Genomic DNA, 13,772 nt, shown 5'->3' on the forward strand with positions numbered 1-13,772 from the left:
GCTATAACAAGCACCTGCCAAGGCTGCTCTTAATCTAGTTCTGCACTGCGGAGACATGCTGCCCCAGGGACCTGCATCTGGAGCTCACCTTCCTCTCGGGGGCAATCAGTTTTCCTTATCTTGGTGAAAAGTGGCACCTGCTCAAGATTCTCAAACATGCCACGTTGGGTTGAGATTTAGATTCTAGCCTTGGAAATAATTCTAGGCTTTGTGGTTCCCTCAGAACAGCAGGTCAGCACACCTCATGCTGCCAGTGACAAGGAGCCATCAGATGGCAACTCCCACAGACAGGAGCTTCCACTGTGACTCTGAATAGGAGTCAGGCCTGGATCCAGTTTAGGCTGAAGCTCATGGGGAGCAGCTACCTGATTTCTTTTGGGTCTCAGCTCTTCTGCCTCACCACAGGCTTCTGGGTCCCAAGGAGGGCAGCTTTTTGTGCCTGGTAAAATATATACACTGGGGAGGTCAGGGTGGGGCACACGAGAGAGAGGGCCCTCCTACCGGTGAATCAGTTTGTTGTAAAGAATCCTCACATTACACTAATACCAACTTTTTTGAGGATTTGTCTCTTACCTATTCTATTTCAGTTTTCCTGTCTACAAAAAAATGACAAATTTTAAGCCTCAGAAAGCCAAACATTTGTTAAGGTGTTTAAGATCCTCCCATGAGAAACAAGAGAATAATGCTTTCCACTGCTGATTGGAAGAATAGGGATTACAGTATTCTGCAACCAAGATCAGTCAAGCTTGGCTTTGGTTAGCTCTGCCATTGTTTATAACGACACTCACTATGACTTTTTCTTTCCATCTGATGAGTTCTGGGCTTCTTACTCCAAACACATACACATGCTCACAAGTATATAAAACACACATGGAGCTAGCTTCTTTCAAAAGCAACGGCATTTCAAAAAATAAATATAAATGTATTCTTCTGGGATTGTTACTATAAGTGCTGCCAAAACTCATCCTTGCTATGTATGTTTGGAATATGTGTGCTATTGGCTGTAAATTGTCTTTTATTATTCCATGGCACCTTGTCCAGGGACACACTATAAAACAAGATGTAGCATCTTCATGTGCTAGCCTGATAAAATTTATATGAAGTATAATAGAAAACAGAAGTTGTTCTGAGCTGTTTTCAAGTTCAATAAATAACCGTAATACTCGGATAAAGATGTTCTTTATTAGGTCACATGGGCCCTAATATATAAGTTACCGATTTAGGGTGGCTTTTGCAATTACAAGTTTCCAGTTGGATTGTTAATCATTGTGAACAGAAATATTTCTAAACCCTCCTGTGTACCTCCTGCTCGTTGTCTGGTTGTCTAGAGGGCTTTTGATTCTGATTCAGTGCAGGCAAGTGACGTGGGGGTGGGTGGTCCCCACTCAGGCCCCATCAAGTCTCTTGTGGTGACTAGAATCCATTTCCAGTAGCAAATGTAACAACCAAAGACCATCCTTCATTGAAAAGTTCGTTATGGAGATGCTGTGTGGAATGAGAGACTGTAACATATCCCAGTCCTTACCCCAAGGAATGAGGCTGAGAAAGTTAAGATTGAATCACGTTTTCAAGAGTAAGAGCTCTCCCTATACCTTGCGCTTGCTTTCTCTTGCGATTGCTTGCGTTTGCACTCCCTCCTTCTCTATACTTTCACTCAACATCTTATCTGGAACCATGTTATTAGTACTCCATAGAAAACCACATCTCTATTCCAGCAAGGCCAAAACTCATTAAAACAGTTAATGAACATCTCCAAGTTCCTACTACCTTTTCAGACCATTTCCCGCCTTCTCCAGCAAAGAGATGCTCTAGAGTGAACTGAGAAATTTCCTTTGGCAGCCAAAGAAATTGGTGTATGTGCTGGGCTGTTGAGTTTAAATGGAATTGATTCTGCGAGTGGTTTCCCATCATATTTACAGAGTACCAGATCCATAGAGTACCAAATCCTCCCTCTCTCCTTCCCTTTCTCTCTCTTCCAGATTTTTAGTAGGAAATTTTTGAGAACCAAGTTGGAAGGATGTCATGGAATTAAGATGATCTAGAGGCTTTGAACTCCTGAACAGTTTTTTAAGTTAATGTAGCCTTAAGATTAAATATATATTTATGATATTGATCACCTGTTTCACCAATATTAAGTACTACTGGAAAATTTTCCCTGTGCCTTTGTTCTTTTCTAATGAAAAAGAAAGCTAAGGGCTAGCTTAACCACCTCCCTACCCTTGGCACATATTTTTCATCATCCCATAACACAGTACATACTCCCCCATCCACAGTGGTACAACCTGCTGTATTTCACTCACGTCTTATCTGGAACTATATTGTTAGTACTCCATAGAAAACCACATCTCTATTCCAGCAAGGGCAAAACTCATTAAAACAGTTACCAAACTTCTGCAGGTTCCTCCCTTTTCAGACCGTTACTCTCTTTCTCCGGCAAAGAGATGCTCTAGGGTGAACTGAGAAATTTCCTTTGGCAGCCAAAGAGATTGGTGTGTTGTGCTAGGTGTTGAGTTTAAATGATAATCTTGTGATGTGGAGTTTAGAAACGGATTGGTTCTTCAAGTGATTTCCCACTGTATTTACAGAATCCTAAATCCACGGAGTCCCACTTTTAACCCGTAGAAAAGTCAGATTCCCCTTGCTTTCTGTATTTGTTTCAAGTTTCTTTTCCCAATGTTTTGATGAGTAACTGGAAAATAAATGATTAGCTGTAATGTTGGCATACATGGGGTCCTTATGTGCCTCGTCTTTTCTCAGGCTAGGAGGAATACCTGTGGGAGTAGTTGCTGTTGAAACCCGAACAGTTGAGCTAAGTATCCCAGCTGATCCTGCAAACCTGGATTCCGAAGCCAAGGTAGGTCACCTTGAGCATACTGTGCGCCTGTGCTCGCAGCTGTGCTTCCCTTCTGCAGAGCTTATATATATATATACCGGGAGCATTGCAAGCCAATAATTTTAGAGGGAAGGGCAGTTGGCAGCCTCGAATGATTTCAGACCATGATATGCTCACTTTTGTGATGACACGTGAGGTTGCCATGAGTTGGAATCGACTCAATGGCAACTTTTTTTTTTTTTTTTTAAAGATGGATTGCAATCTGAGTTCTGCCTGTAAAAAAACTTTGACAGTGGCCTACTAGATGTTAGACAGCAGTCTACTCACGTTGGGAAGGTAGTTTCATAGAAAGACAGCTGAGGCAATGCCAAGGGTTTTTTGGACCCAGATTCTGGGAGCACACATACGGAAGAGCTACAGCTAGAATTAATAATGAAGTCCGCCCTAACTCTAAGTACAAACCATAGCCATCTTTTTTTAAAGGGTGGATTAGGTTTTTACATCCTGACAAAAGAGCCAGATAGTGTCGGGGTAGGAGAGGATTAGAGAGGGAGCTCTGCAGCAGTGTCACATCAAGTGGCGGTTGGTTAACCGCAGTGTAGAAAAAACTGTCCAAAGCACAGACATAAAAAGACTTTGGGAAAAAGAACACACTTGGAGACTGCACGACTGGCTTGCTTTGAGTAGTGTAATTGAGTCATTTGGGAAGCCTAGAATGAGGGCTTCTAGGACTGCATTCTTCCACTATAATCAGTAAGGTTTCCCCCTTTTAACTAAAGAATGGAGATGTGATCCAGGATCCTTTCTTTTTAAACTTCACAGACAATCTTCATGAATGGCGGTTTTTATTTGTTGGGTTTGGTTTTGAATTTTTAATCGATAAAACCTTGTTCGCCCTGGAGAGATTCGCCGTCGAACTATGTTGTTAATTGTGTCTTCCTCTGACTTTCTCCAATAGATAATCCAGCAGGCCGGCCAGGTTTGGTTCCCAGACTCTGCATTTAAGACTTACCAGGCTATCAAAGACTTCAACCGTGAAGGGCTGCCTCTGATGGTCTTTGCCAACTGGAGAGGCTTCTCTGGTGGGATGAAAGGTGATTGACCAGCTCTGTGCTAGATAGGCCTCACTGATTTCAGGGCAACTTTGTGGCAGAGGGTGAGGGAGGCACAGGGACTTAGACTTGGGCAGCGCCTACAAGTGTCCTGACAACCCATCACCCTAGTCTTCTTAGAGATCTTCTTAGATATTATGCTCCCTTTGAGATATCTTCTGAGTTGCAACTTGAATGGGAAAGTTCAGTGTTTTACAGTTCCATACAATCTGCTGTGTTATCTAGGCCGGCTACTGTTGTAGATTTAGCTTTCATGGGTGGATGATGGACCATTCTGATGATACTAGGGATATATGATTGTTCTTGTTGCTGTCTCTTTTCTGGGCATACTATTTGTTGATATTATTCTTTAACATTCTGTAATGACCAAGACAGCTACTGAAAATTAGCATTAAGGGGAAAAAATGAACAAATGCTGCACTAGAGGCCGTTCTTAGTGGTAGTTTGTGGTGTGTTCTATTATTATCCAACAACAGCCCTGGGCTTGTGGCTCCAGCATATTAGACCATTATTTTAAAGGCTCTGCTCTGTGCTGTGGGAATTACTTAGTGATTAGGCAGCCAGTACCACCGTTTACTGAGAATCCTCCATGTGCAGAGCCACTGTGGACAATACAGGGAGAGCCAAAGGAAGCACACTACCTCTTACCGTAGTGAAGCTCTGTTTCCAGTGGCCAGATTCACAGCCTTGCTGAGGCCAGAGACTGAATCCCAAGAGAGTATTACAGTGTGCAGATGAGTAAACCTCATTCATCTAGGCAGAACTCCTAATTCTGAAGTAGTAGCATGGATTATGGAACAGAATGGGGAGGTATTGATACTGCTAGAGTAAAAAAGAGTGATCAGAGAGTGCTGAGGGCATATAAAATGTGATACAATGAACTCTCAATAGAGCATCCAGAAATAGCTTGGGGCAGCAGCTTCTCTATCCTCTGAAAGAGAAAAGGCCTGAGGAAGCTCCTCTTTTATAACTATGTGTAGAAACAGAGACTTATGCCACCAACTTTCCCTTACTCGAATAAGAAGAGCCCTGTATAGCCAGGCCTCCCTGGCAAAATGTAGAAGACTAGTGTGTTTTGTTTTGTTTTTTAAGTTGAAATTTCCCCTTTGCCCATATTTTCTTGGGACAGACTTGGACTATACGTGCAAGTTAATATTTGCATGTTTTTTTAGACTACCAAGGTGAATTATTTTTTGACGAAGATAATAAATCTATGAAAATGCCAAGAGAAATTGAGAGTACAGGTTAAGCAAGGCAGTCCTACGCATATCTACTGAGTTCCTATGTTCAAGAAACTATGCTAGCCACTTCAGAAAAAATAAAAATAAATCAACAACAGATATTACCTCAAGGAGTTAAGAAAAATGTCTTGGGCAGAATGATAAAACCATAATATATAAAGTATAAAAAAACACTAGGGTGTTCAAAAAAGGATGACACTGTATGGAAGTTTGCAGACTGGTGGAACCCCTTCCATTCATATATATGAGGTTCGTTTAGCATCAGATTGCACTTGATCCCAAATTCCCTAGCTATGCAATCCACATTAAGACCTGGGAAAGAATACAGTGATATTCCTCGTTAGTTATCTCTCTGCTGGGGAGCCATTGACATTACTTAAGGAGCGAGTCAGCCTATTTTATCCTAACTGGAGTTCAAAGTTCAAAATTTCTGATGTGCTGCTTCTGGGAAGAGCTTTAATTCTGCTGTGTATTTTGGCTCAGGCCCAGATTGGCCGCTGGCCCTATGACAACAGGAACAACAATTAAGATTCATTGAGCTCTTTTCCCCAGAAACTATGTTAACCATTTTATATGCATTATCTTACATAATCATTGTAACAAGTACCTCTAAGGGGTAGGTTATATTGTTATTTGAATTTTACATAAATGAAGCTTAGATTAAGTAAATTTCCCAAGATCTCTCAGCTAAGAAATGACAAAGGTGGGACAGGAACCTAGATCTTTCTGACTTTCTGTAGCACAGCTGGCTGATTTTAGAGCCTAGGACTAGAAGCAGATCTGCTAGAATACCCCCAGAATAGAATATCTGGATTCCTTAGGAAGTTTTTCTCTACCTGCCTCCCCCTCTGCTTTGAGATTGTCCTTAGTTATTGTGACAAGTAACTTCCAGAGCTCTGACATGAGTTATTGGCCTGATATAGACCAGGACCCGTCCTGTCTTCTGAATTTTGCATACATAATACAAATACGCTTTGGGAAGGAGAGAGATCAACATGAAAACAGGAGGGGGAGGGCGCCTCCCATAACTTACGTACAGGCCAGGATGTTTCCTACATACTATCTCATGTAAAAGGACCTAAGCTGAGAGCCTCTTGTCACTCTCCACATCCCTTGGGGAGGTGTTTGCAGTTTTGGTTTCAGTACTGGCTGGGGATTATGCAGGGAGGGAAAATAAACAATTATGCCATCCCTCAGTGCGCACAAACACACAGCCAGGAGCCGACTGCACTGTGGGTAAAATGACTCCAAAATTGTGTGTAATGAGTAGGAAAAGATTAGAGACAGCTCTTGCTATGCTGAAAATTGACATTAGTGGAGGGGGTGGGGGGAAAAACTCTTTACTAGTCCACCTAGGAGGTCTAATTCAAGCAGTAAAAATATAAATAAATAAATAAAAGCACGTCAAGATGGTATTGGTTCTTTTTTCCAATGAGCTCTATCTGGCCGGAAGGCTATTCAGCATAATGCAAAATTAAATTATAAAAACTGGCTGAATATTTAGATGGAAGAGCTATTTGGAAGCAGTTTATTTAGACGAACCGGCAATGACCCACAACAGGGAGACATGAAGCGTGAAATTTACTAGAAATTAGCACCAGGGTCCCAGCCTCAGCATGAATAGCTTGATAGGATGCAAATCCCAGTGATATTAAGCTGCCTCACTGCTGGTGCTACAGGGTCACTCTCAGTTGGCTTTTCATGTTATACTTATTATTTTTTCCTGGGACAGGCTATAAATAACAATAAAAAAAAATTTATTGAAAACTTTAACTGGAATGAAAGTCTATTTTAAAATCTCTTATTACTTGGATGTTAAAATACAGTGTCAGCCAGCCTTAATGGACTCATAAGAGACATTGTGTGTACACAGCTTGTGTATGCCTAATGTTTACCGTCAGCTTCTAGCAGATAATCTAGCCCAAGCCAATAAGATCTGCTCCAATTTCAAGAGTGTGAGGAACCGTGGAAACACCCTGCCACCCTGCTCTCTTGTTTGGTACATGTGGCTGCCACAGTTTAACCATGTTGTGTAACAGTGAAGGCTCCAGGCTGGCTTGGTGCCTGGCTGCTGAGAACAGGCTGGAAAGGCTGTACGTGATCCCCATTCATGCATGTGTGCTTTGCCCAGAATGCTGGAAGGCTCCAAGCTCCTGCCTCTCTGCTAAAGAACCTATCAGTATTTTCCATTCTCAGTTGCATTTCTCAGGGCCTAAGACAGTCAGCATATACATAGCTTTAAAATTTCCTTAACTGATTTTTAGCGTAAACCCTTGGGGATCCCCCTTCCCTGCCACTCATGGCTGTGCTTCTGCTGTCTTACATGTGAAATTATTTCAGATAAATGTATGTCAGATTGTTGTCTAGCACTTCAGCCTGACTTTCAGAATGTGTAGTTTGGGGCAGCTGTAGTTCAGTATGAGATGCTGTTTATAGAGCTTGTTTATATTTTAATAGCCTTTGCTGCTTTTTGGGTGTTCCGATGGCTGGATTGTGGATCTTTTTGGTGTTCCATGTTTGACAGAGGCATTACTTTCAGTCCCAAGCTTGTCAACTTTAATGAAACTTGATGTCCCTTTTCTACTCCTAGTCCTGGGCCCTGAAGATATTTGTTTGGGGTAAGATCCAGGCCCTTCACAAAGCTGGAGTTGTCATCGGTACGATTTTTGACATTTCTGACCATACAAAAAATCTAGAACTCTTCAGTCATTTGTTCAAGGCTCTTTTCTGACTTTTTACTCAGCCATTGTATTAACCTGTTGCCATCGAGTCAATTCCAACTCATAGCAACCCTATAGGACAGAGTAGAGCTGCCCCATAGAGTTTCTAAGGAGTACCTGGTGGATTCAAACTGCCGACCTTTTGATTAGCAGCCATAGTACTTAACCACTACGCTGCTGGAAAAGATACTACCTCAGCCTCATCCTCTCTTTCCTAGCAGTAAAGATGATGAGTTAAGAATGAGGTAGTCATGGTTTCAGGCGCCATCTAAGTCAATAAGGGCATGATAAAATCTATTAAGAAAATATTCTGCATCCCACTTTGAAGAGTGCCGTCTGGGGTCTTAAACGCTAGCAAGCAGCCATCTAGGATGCATCAATTGGTCTCAACTCACCTGGATCAAAGGAGAATGTTGAACACCAAGGACACAAGGTGATTACGAGCCCAAGAGACAGAAGGGGCCACAGGAACCAGAGACTACATCATCCTGAGACCAGAAGAACGAGATGGTACCCGGCTACAACCGATGACTGCCCTGACAGGGGACACAACAGAGAACCCCTGAGGGAGCAGGAGAGCAGTGGGGTGCAGACCGCAAATTCTCATAAGACCAGACTTAATGGTCTGACTGAGACTAGAAGGACCCCGGTGATCATGGCCCCCAGACCTTCTGTTGGCCCAGGACAGGAACCATTCCTGAAGCCAACTTTTCAGACAGGGATTGGACTGGACAATGGGTTGGAGAGGGATGCTGGTGAGGAGTGAGCTGCTTGGATCAGGTGGACACAACTTGAGACTATGTTGGCATCATCTCCTGCCTGGAGGGGAGATGAGAGGGTGGAGGGGGTTAGAAGCTGGCGAAATGGACACGAAAAGAGAGAGTGGAGGGAGAGAGCGGGCTGTCTCATTAGGGGGTGAGTAATTGGGAGTGTGTAGCAAGGTGTATGTGGGTTTTTGTGTGAGAGACTGACTTGATTTGTAAACTTTCACTTAAAGCACAATAAAAATTATTAAAAAAAGAAAAAGAATGAGGTAGTAAAATGTGGACTTTGAAGCCAGAAAGGTCTGGGTTTAAGTCCTATCTCTGCCACTCACTTATTTAACTAGGCCTCGATTTTCTCACCTATAAATTAGATATAATAATAAGGTGATGTTTGATGATAAAATTATATGTGTATGTGTGTATATTATCATGCTACCTGGTACAGAATAAGCTAACTATAATGATGATGATGAAAAAGAAGAACCAAAGCAATTCCACAAAGATAAAAAATGCACACAAACTCAACCTAAACAAACACAAACTATTTGTATTTTTTTTTATGAAATAGTTTTTTTAATTAAAAAATGATACATTTTAAATAAAATTCCTCCCTTTTTTTGGAGTTGGATCTGATAATCATAGATATACAGAGAGAGATTTTGATGTAGATACATCTTTAACAAACAAAAATGAAGAGGCTGGAAACTGTCTTCATTTACCTCTGTTTTTTCTTTTTCAGGTGAAATGGCTTTTTGGTGCTGTTTTTTTTTAATTTTCTTCTTTTTATCTGCACCTTCCTTTTCTCCTCTGTGCATGATACTGTCGAGGGCCACTCCTTTCTGTGACTTGTTCTGAGACCGTACTCTTGGCAGCACTGAAAAATGTACTGCTAATTACACAATTATTATGTAGCACTAGTTGAAATATCCACTAAAGAATTAATTTACTTAAAATAATTTGAACTGAGCAATTATTTTCATAACCACAGAATTAGCGTAAAGCGCTTAAAGTCCTCTACTCCCTGCTCTTCATACAGCAGTTGTGTAATTAGCAATAAATTTTTTTTGGTTTTCGCTTTCTTCCCAAAGGAGTACATGTCTTCTCTCTGGTCATATATACAGAGTATATGACCATACATGGTCACATAGAGCAGGGAGTTTTTCTTGAGGCAATTTGGAATTTCTGAAGTCTTCATAGTGACCAGGTTTGGGGACTAGAGAAAGGCATATGCCTTGCTGTGAAGTATGCTCACTGATGGTTTGTATATAGATTCATTTTTACTTTGCAGAAGGTGGCAGTTTAATTTGCCACTAAGTACAGTGAAAGCAATTTCTATTTGGTTTGCTCTTAACTTCCTCAAAAATGTTTCTTTGCTTTGAATTTCCAGAATTGATTTATTCCAAATTGAGATACTCTTTTTGATAGGAAAGTTTGAACTCAGTTGAACCTGTTATTTGGTGTTTAGAAAAGATCCATTGTGGTTCTGCTGAAGTACTCATTAAACATCTGGAAACACTGCCTAAAAGTTTAGCCATGTTTGGACTTCACTGAGCTGGGAAATGGGAAGAAGTCCATAAAATATTGGTAAATAAATAACAGACCCTGCTTCCCAAGGACACGCTTTTATGTATGCATCAGAGGTCCCTTTTCTTCAGGCTACTCCTGCCCTTGGGGGGATCACAAAGCGCACACTTTCACAGAATGAAGAGGTAATAGCTCCTGTCTCTATGTGGCTGTGTGATATTTCCAGTAAATACATATACTTTTTATTTTCTCTCATTGATACCTGATAAAATGCAGCTGTTAATTAAGTTGGTTTTCATTGTTATTTCCAATGTGCATATGTTCATTCATTCATCCAGCAGACCTTTATTGAGCACTAGCTGTGTTCCAGGCACTAGGCAGGACACTGGGGATACAAAGATGAAAGATACAGTTTTTGAAGAATTCATTTCCATTAGCAGCACGTTTTAAGAGCTCATCACATTAAGTATCATGAGAGGAATTGAAAAGAGCTAGAATAGTTCCTCCATCAGAAAACTTAATGTAGTGGGAGAGATCACATATTGACATGAAAAATATTCAACATTTGTAGAGCAAGTGTGAATTAATGTGGTGAAACCTGGATACAGAAATTCAGGGAGGTTATAAAATGGATATGTAATCTGAAGACTTCTTATAGGGAATGAGGGTTGAACACTATAACTTGTGAGAGGCTGTGCACTTCTCTTTTGCTCCCTTGTGCTTTTGAACATCCTCTGGGATGGCAAGCCAGGACCTGGAGTAGCTGGAACCCCCAGACCTGTCACCTCTGGCAATGAGTAGCCTCATCATGGAGGCACAGCGTGCCATACCATTATTGTTCTTCTGTGTGTACCATGATGTTTGGAGGCGCTGCTTTGGAAGGGCAAGTTTCAAGATTTCTAATTGTATCATTCTCTGTAGATATGTACGACCAAGTGCTGAAGTTTGGTGCTTACATTGTGGACGGCTTGCGCAAGTGTTCCCAGCCTGTGATGGTTTACATTCCTCCCCAGGCCGAGCTGCGAGGTGGCTCCTGGGTTGTGATTGACCCCACCATCAACCCCCGGCACATGGAGATGTATGCTGACCGAGAAAGCAGGTAGCGCTCCTTCTTTATTTCCATTCATTGCCTCCAGAGACCTTCTCACTATTGGTTTCCTCCTGGAGAACATTATAACCAAAGGAACTTTGAATCTATCCATTCCCAGAGGACTCCAAGGTCAGAAAAATAGGCTTTCTAAATAGTGTCTGCTGGCATAAGAAGGAAACCAGGCTGGAGTCAAGCTTTCTCAGTGTGATCCCTCCACCCCATGTTCTTTTACCATGAGGTTTTCTCTCCCAAGCACCTCCAAACATCGAAGGGGTTCTCCCCGTCTTAACTTGTGTTTGAGATCTTCACTCTCTCTCTCTCTTTTAGGTATGTGGCAGAGGGAGCTTAAAGCAGTTGGAATCAAAGGACTGAATTGTTAGCCTGGAGCTCTAACAAAGTGTTCTTTACCCAGCTCTGCCACTGACTAGCGAGAAACCTTGAGCAGTCACTTACTCTCCCTGGGCTGCTTCTGCATGTTTGTGAAACTAGCTGGGTGATCATTAAGGTGCATCATAGCCCACCAATCTGTGATTTCAAAGCAAAGCTTCTCCCTTCCTAGGAGTCCAGTGTCTCACTCTGGGACTCCAGGAGGCTTGCAGAGCTCAGTGTTTGCAGTACCCAAAGAACCAAAAGGGAGAATCCTGGGCTTGCTGGGAGGTGGTACCTGCAAATACTTAAAACAGATCAAATCCAGTACCCTTTCATAATCTCTTCTCAGGCCTTCAAGTGGATAAACGTCACAGTGTATTTCCTTGACTTTTTCCAGGCCATTTCTTACATCCAACCGTTTTATTAGAGCATTTGCTTCTCTCTTTTCCCAAAAAACGCAGCCTTCCACTCACCCCAAAAGCTGCTTAAGAGAGTGCAGTTGTTTGCTGTCAGTCACTAAGCTTGTGTTCTATACTTAGGAATTTGCTTTTCATGAATCCTAACCTAGCCTTGGGAGTCCCTGCATGGTGCAAATGGTTAACGTGCTCAACTGACAATTGAAACGTTGGAGGCTGGAGTCCACGCAGAGGCTACTTCCAAAAAATCAGAAAACTCTATGGAGCACAGTTCTACTCTGACAAACATGAGGTCACCATGAGTTAGAATTGACTTGACGGGAGCTGGTTAACTGGTGATTAACCTAGCCTTGATCTGATGTTAAATCAGAGATAATTCCTCTGTAGACTTTGGAACCAGACTGGTTTCAAATCCAGCTCTGCCATGTATTAACCCATTGCCCATTGCCGTTGAGTCGATTCCAGCTATTAGGCTTACTTAATTTCTTACCTGTTTCCTCATCTGTAAAATGGGGGTAATAATAGTAGCTTATTTTACAGGGTTGTTGTAAGGATTTATATGTAAGCCTTTGGAATAGGGCCACACACATACTAAGCATTAAAAAAAAATTAGCTACAATTTTTTTTTTTTTAAAAGCTTAAAATGTTTAGGGCAAAGTTCCTGGTAGTAGAACATCATTAATATGCACTAGAAGTAAACCCTATACTTTTCACTTTGAGCGTTTTCATAGCAGCAGCCAGAATATTTTACTTACAACTTGGCCCTGCCTACTGTGTCCAATCAGAGTCCTGCCAGCAGACTGACAGCTGTGGTTGTGGCACAGGACTGATCGGCTTTGACCCCTTATTGTACAGTCTAAGTGCTAGAGGTTGTTCCCTGCCACTGTGCCTACATCATCCCCAACCCTTGGAAAATAATGTAATTCCTGTCATCCTTGTCAGCTGTAGGTGGTGGAATCTATATTGATAGAGGAAGACTGGTGTGGTGTGATGGGAATTATTTTAATTGCTTTTTGCCAGGCCTTTCTCATACCTCACATGGGCACGTCTCTGGTGCCTGCTTTTCTCCTTCCAATTACTTTGGTGAACCATGGGTGGGCAAAACCATAATGAATCTATTTACGATTCCACAAATTATAATTGGCTTCATTCTGTTGTCTCCTTCCTTTAAAGTGCCTCTATTTTTGTTTTGTTTCTTTCTGATCCAGGGGATCGGTTCTGGAACCAGAAGGGACAGTAGAAATCAAATTCCGCAAAAAGGATTTGGTGAAAACCATGCGTCGGGTGGACCCCGTCTACATCCGCTTGGCGGAGCGATTGGGTATGTCTGCATGTCCTCCTGGCAGATCAGTGAGCCATTCAGCTGATGTGTAATGAGTGCATTCATAGGCCAGGGGAGGAGGCACTGAAGCATTTGATCAAATTCATGATAATCTTTATTTACTGTCCTCTATATGGCAAAAATACTGGTAGAATGAAATAGTGTGTGTAATAGGAGAGAAAGTGGGCCCTGAAAAAAGCAAAAGTCACTTGATTTTTCCTCTGGTATTTCCTTATACTTCAAATAGCCCATCTTTCTAGGCTCATGGATGTCCTTGTAAAGAATGATTAGCTAGAAGTTGCTATTGGGGGCAGCCTAACCAGGCAGAGAATAGGATTGACTTAAATATGTCCTCTTTCTGTTTGTCCTTTTGGACAGCCAG

General features: G+C 41.8%; 1 protein-coding gene across 11 annotated transcripts in view; it reads left to right on the forward strand.

Moving 5' to 3' along the window:
* ACACA (acetyl-CoA carboxylase alpha) overlaps positions 1-13,772 on the forward strand; it is a 321,203-nt gene that overhangs the window by 271,174 nt on the left and 36,257 nt on the right. For all 11 annotated transcript variants that reach the window (XM_049859442.1, XM_049859441.1, XM_049859447.1 and 8 more), the window contains 4 exons: positions 2,758-2,854; positions 3,792-3,927; positions 11,116-11,293; positions 13,278-13,390. In XM_049859442.1, the coding sequence (XP_049715399.1) occupies positions 2,758-2,854; positions 3,792-3,927; positions 11,116-11,293; positions 13,278-13,390 (524 nt within the window). The remainder of the gene's footprint in view (positions 1-2,757; positions 2,855-3,791; positions 3,928-11,115; positions 11,294-13,277; positions 13,391-13,772) is intronic.

This window comes from Elephas maximus, chromosome 19, assembly GCF_024166365.1.
Source record: "Elephas maximus indicus isolate mEleMax1 chromosome 19, mEleMax1 primary haplotype, whole genome shotgun sequence".
NCBI classification, from domain to species: Eukaryota; Metazoa; Chordata; class Mammalia; order Proboscidea; family Elephantidae; genus Elephas; species Elephas maximus.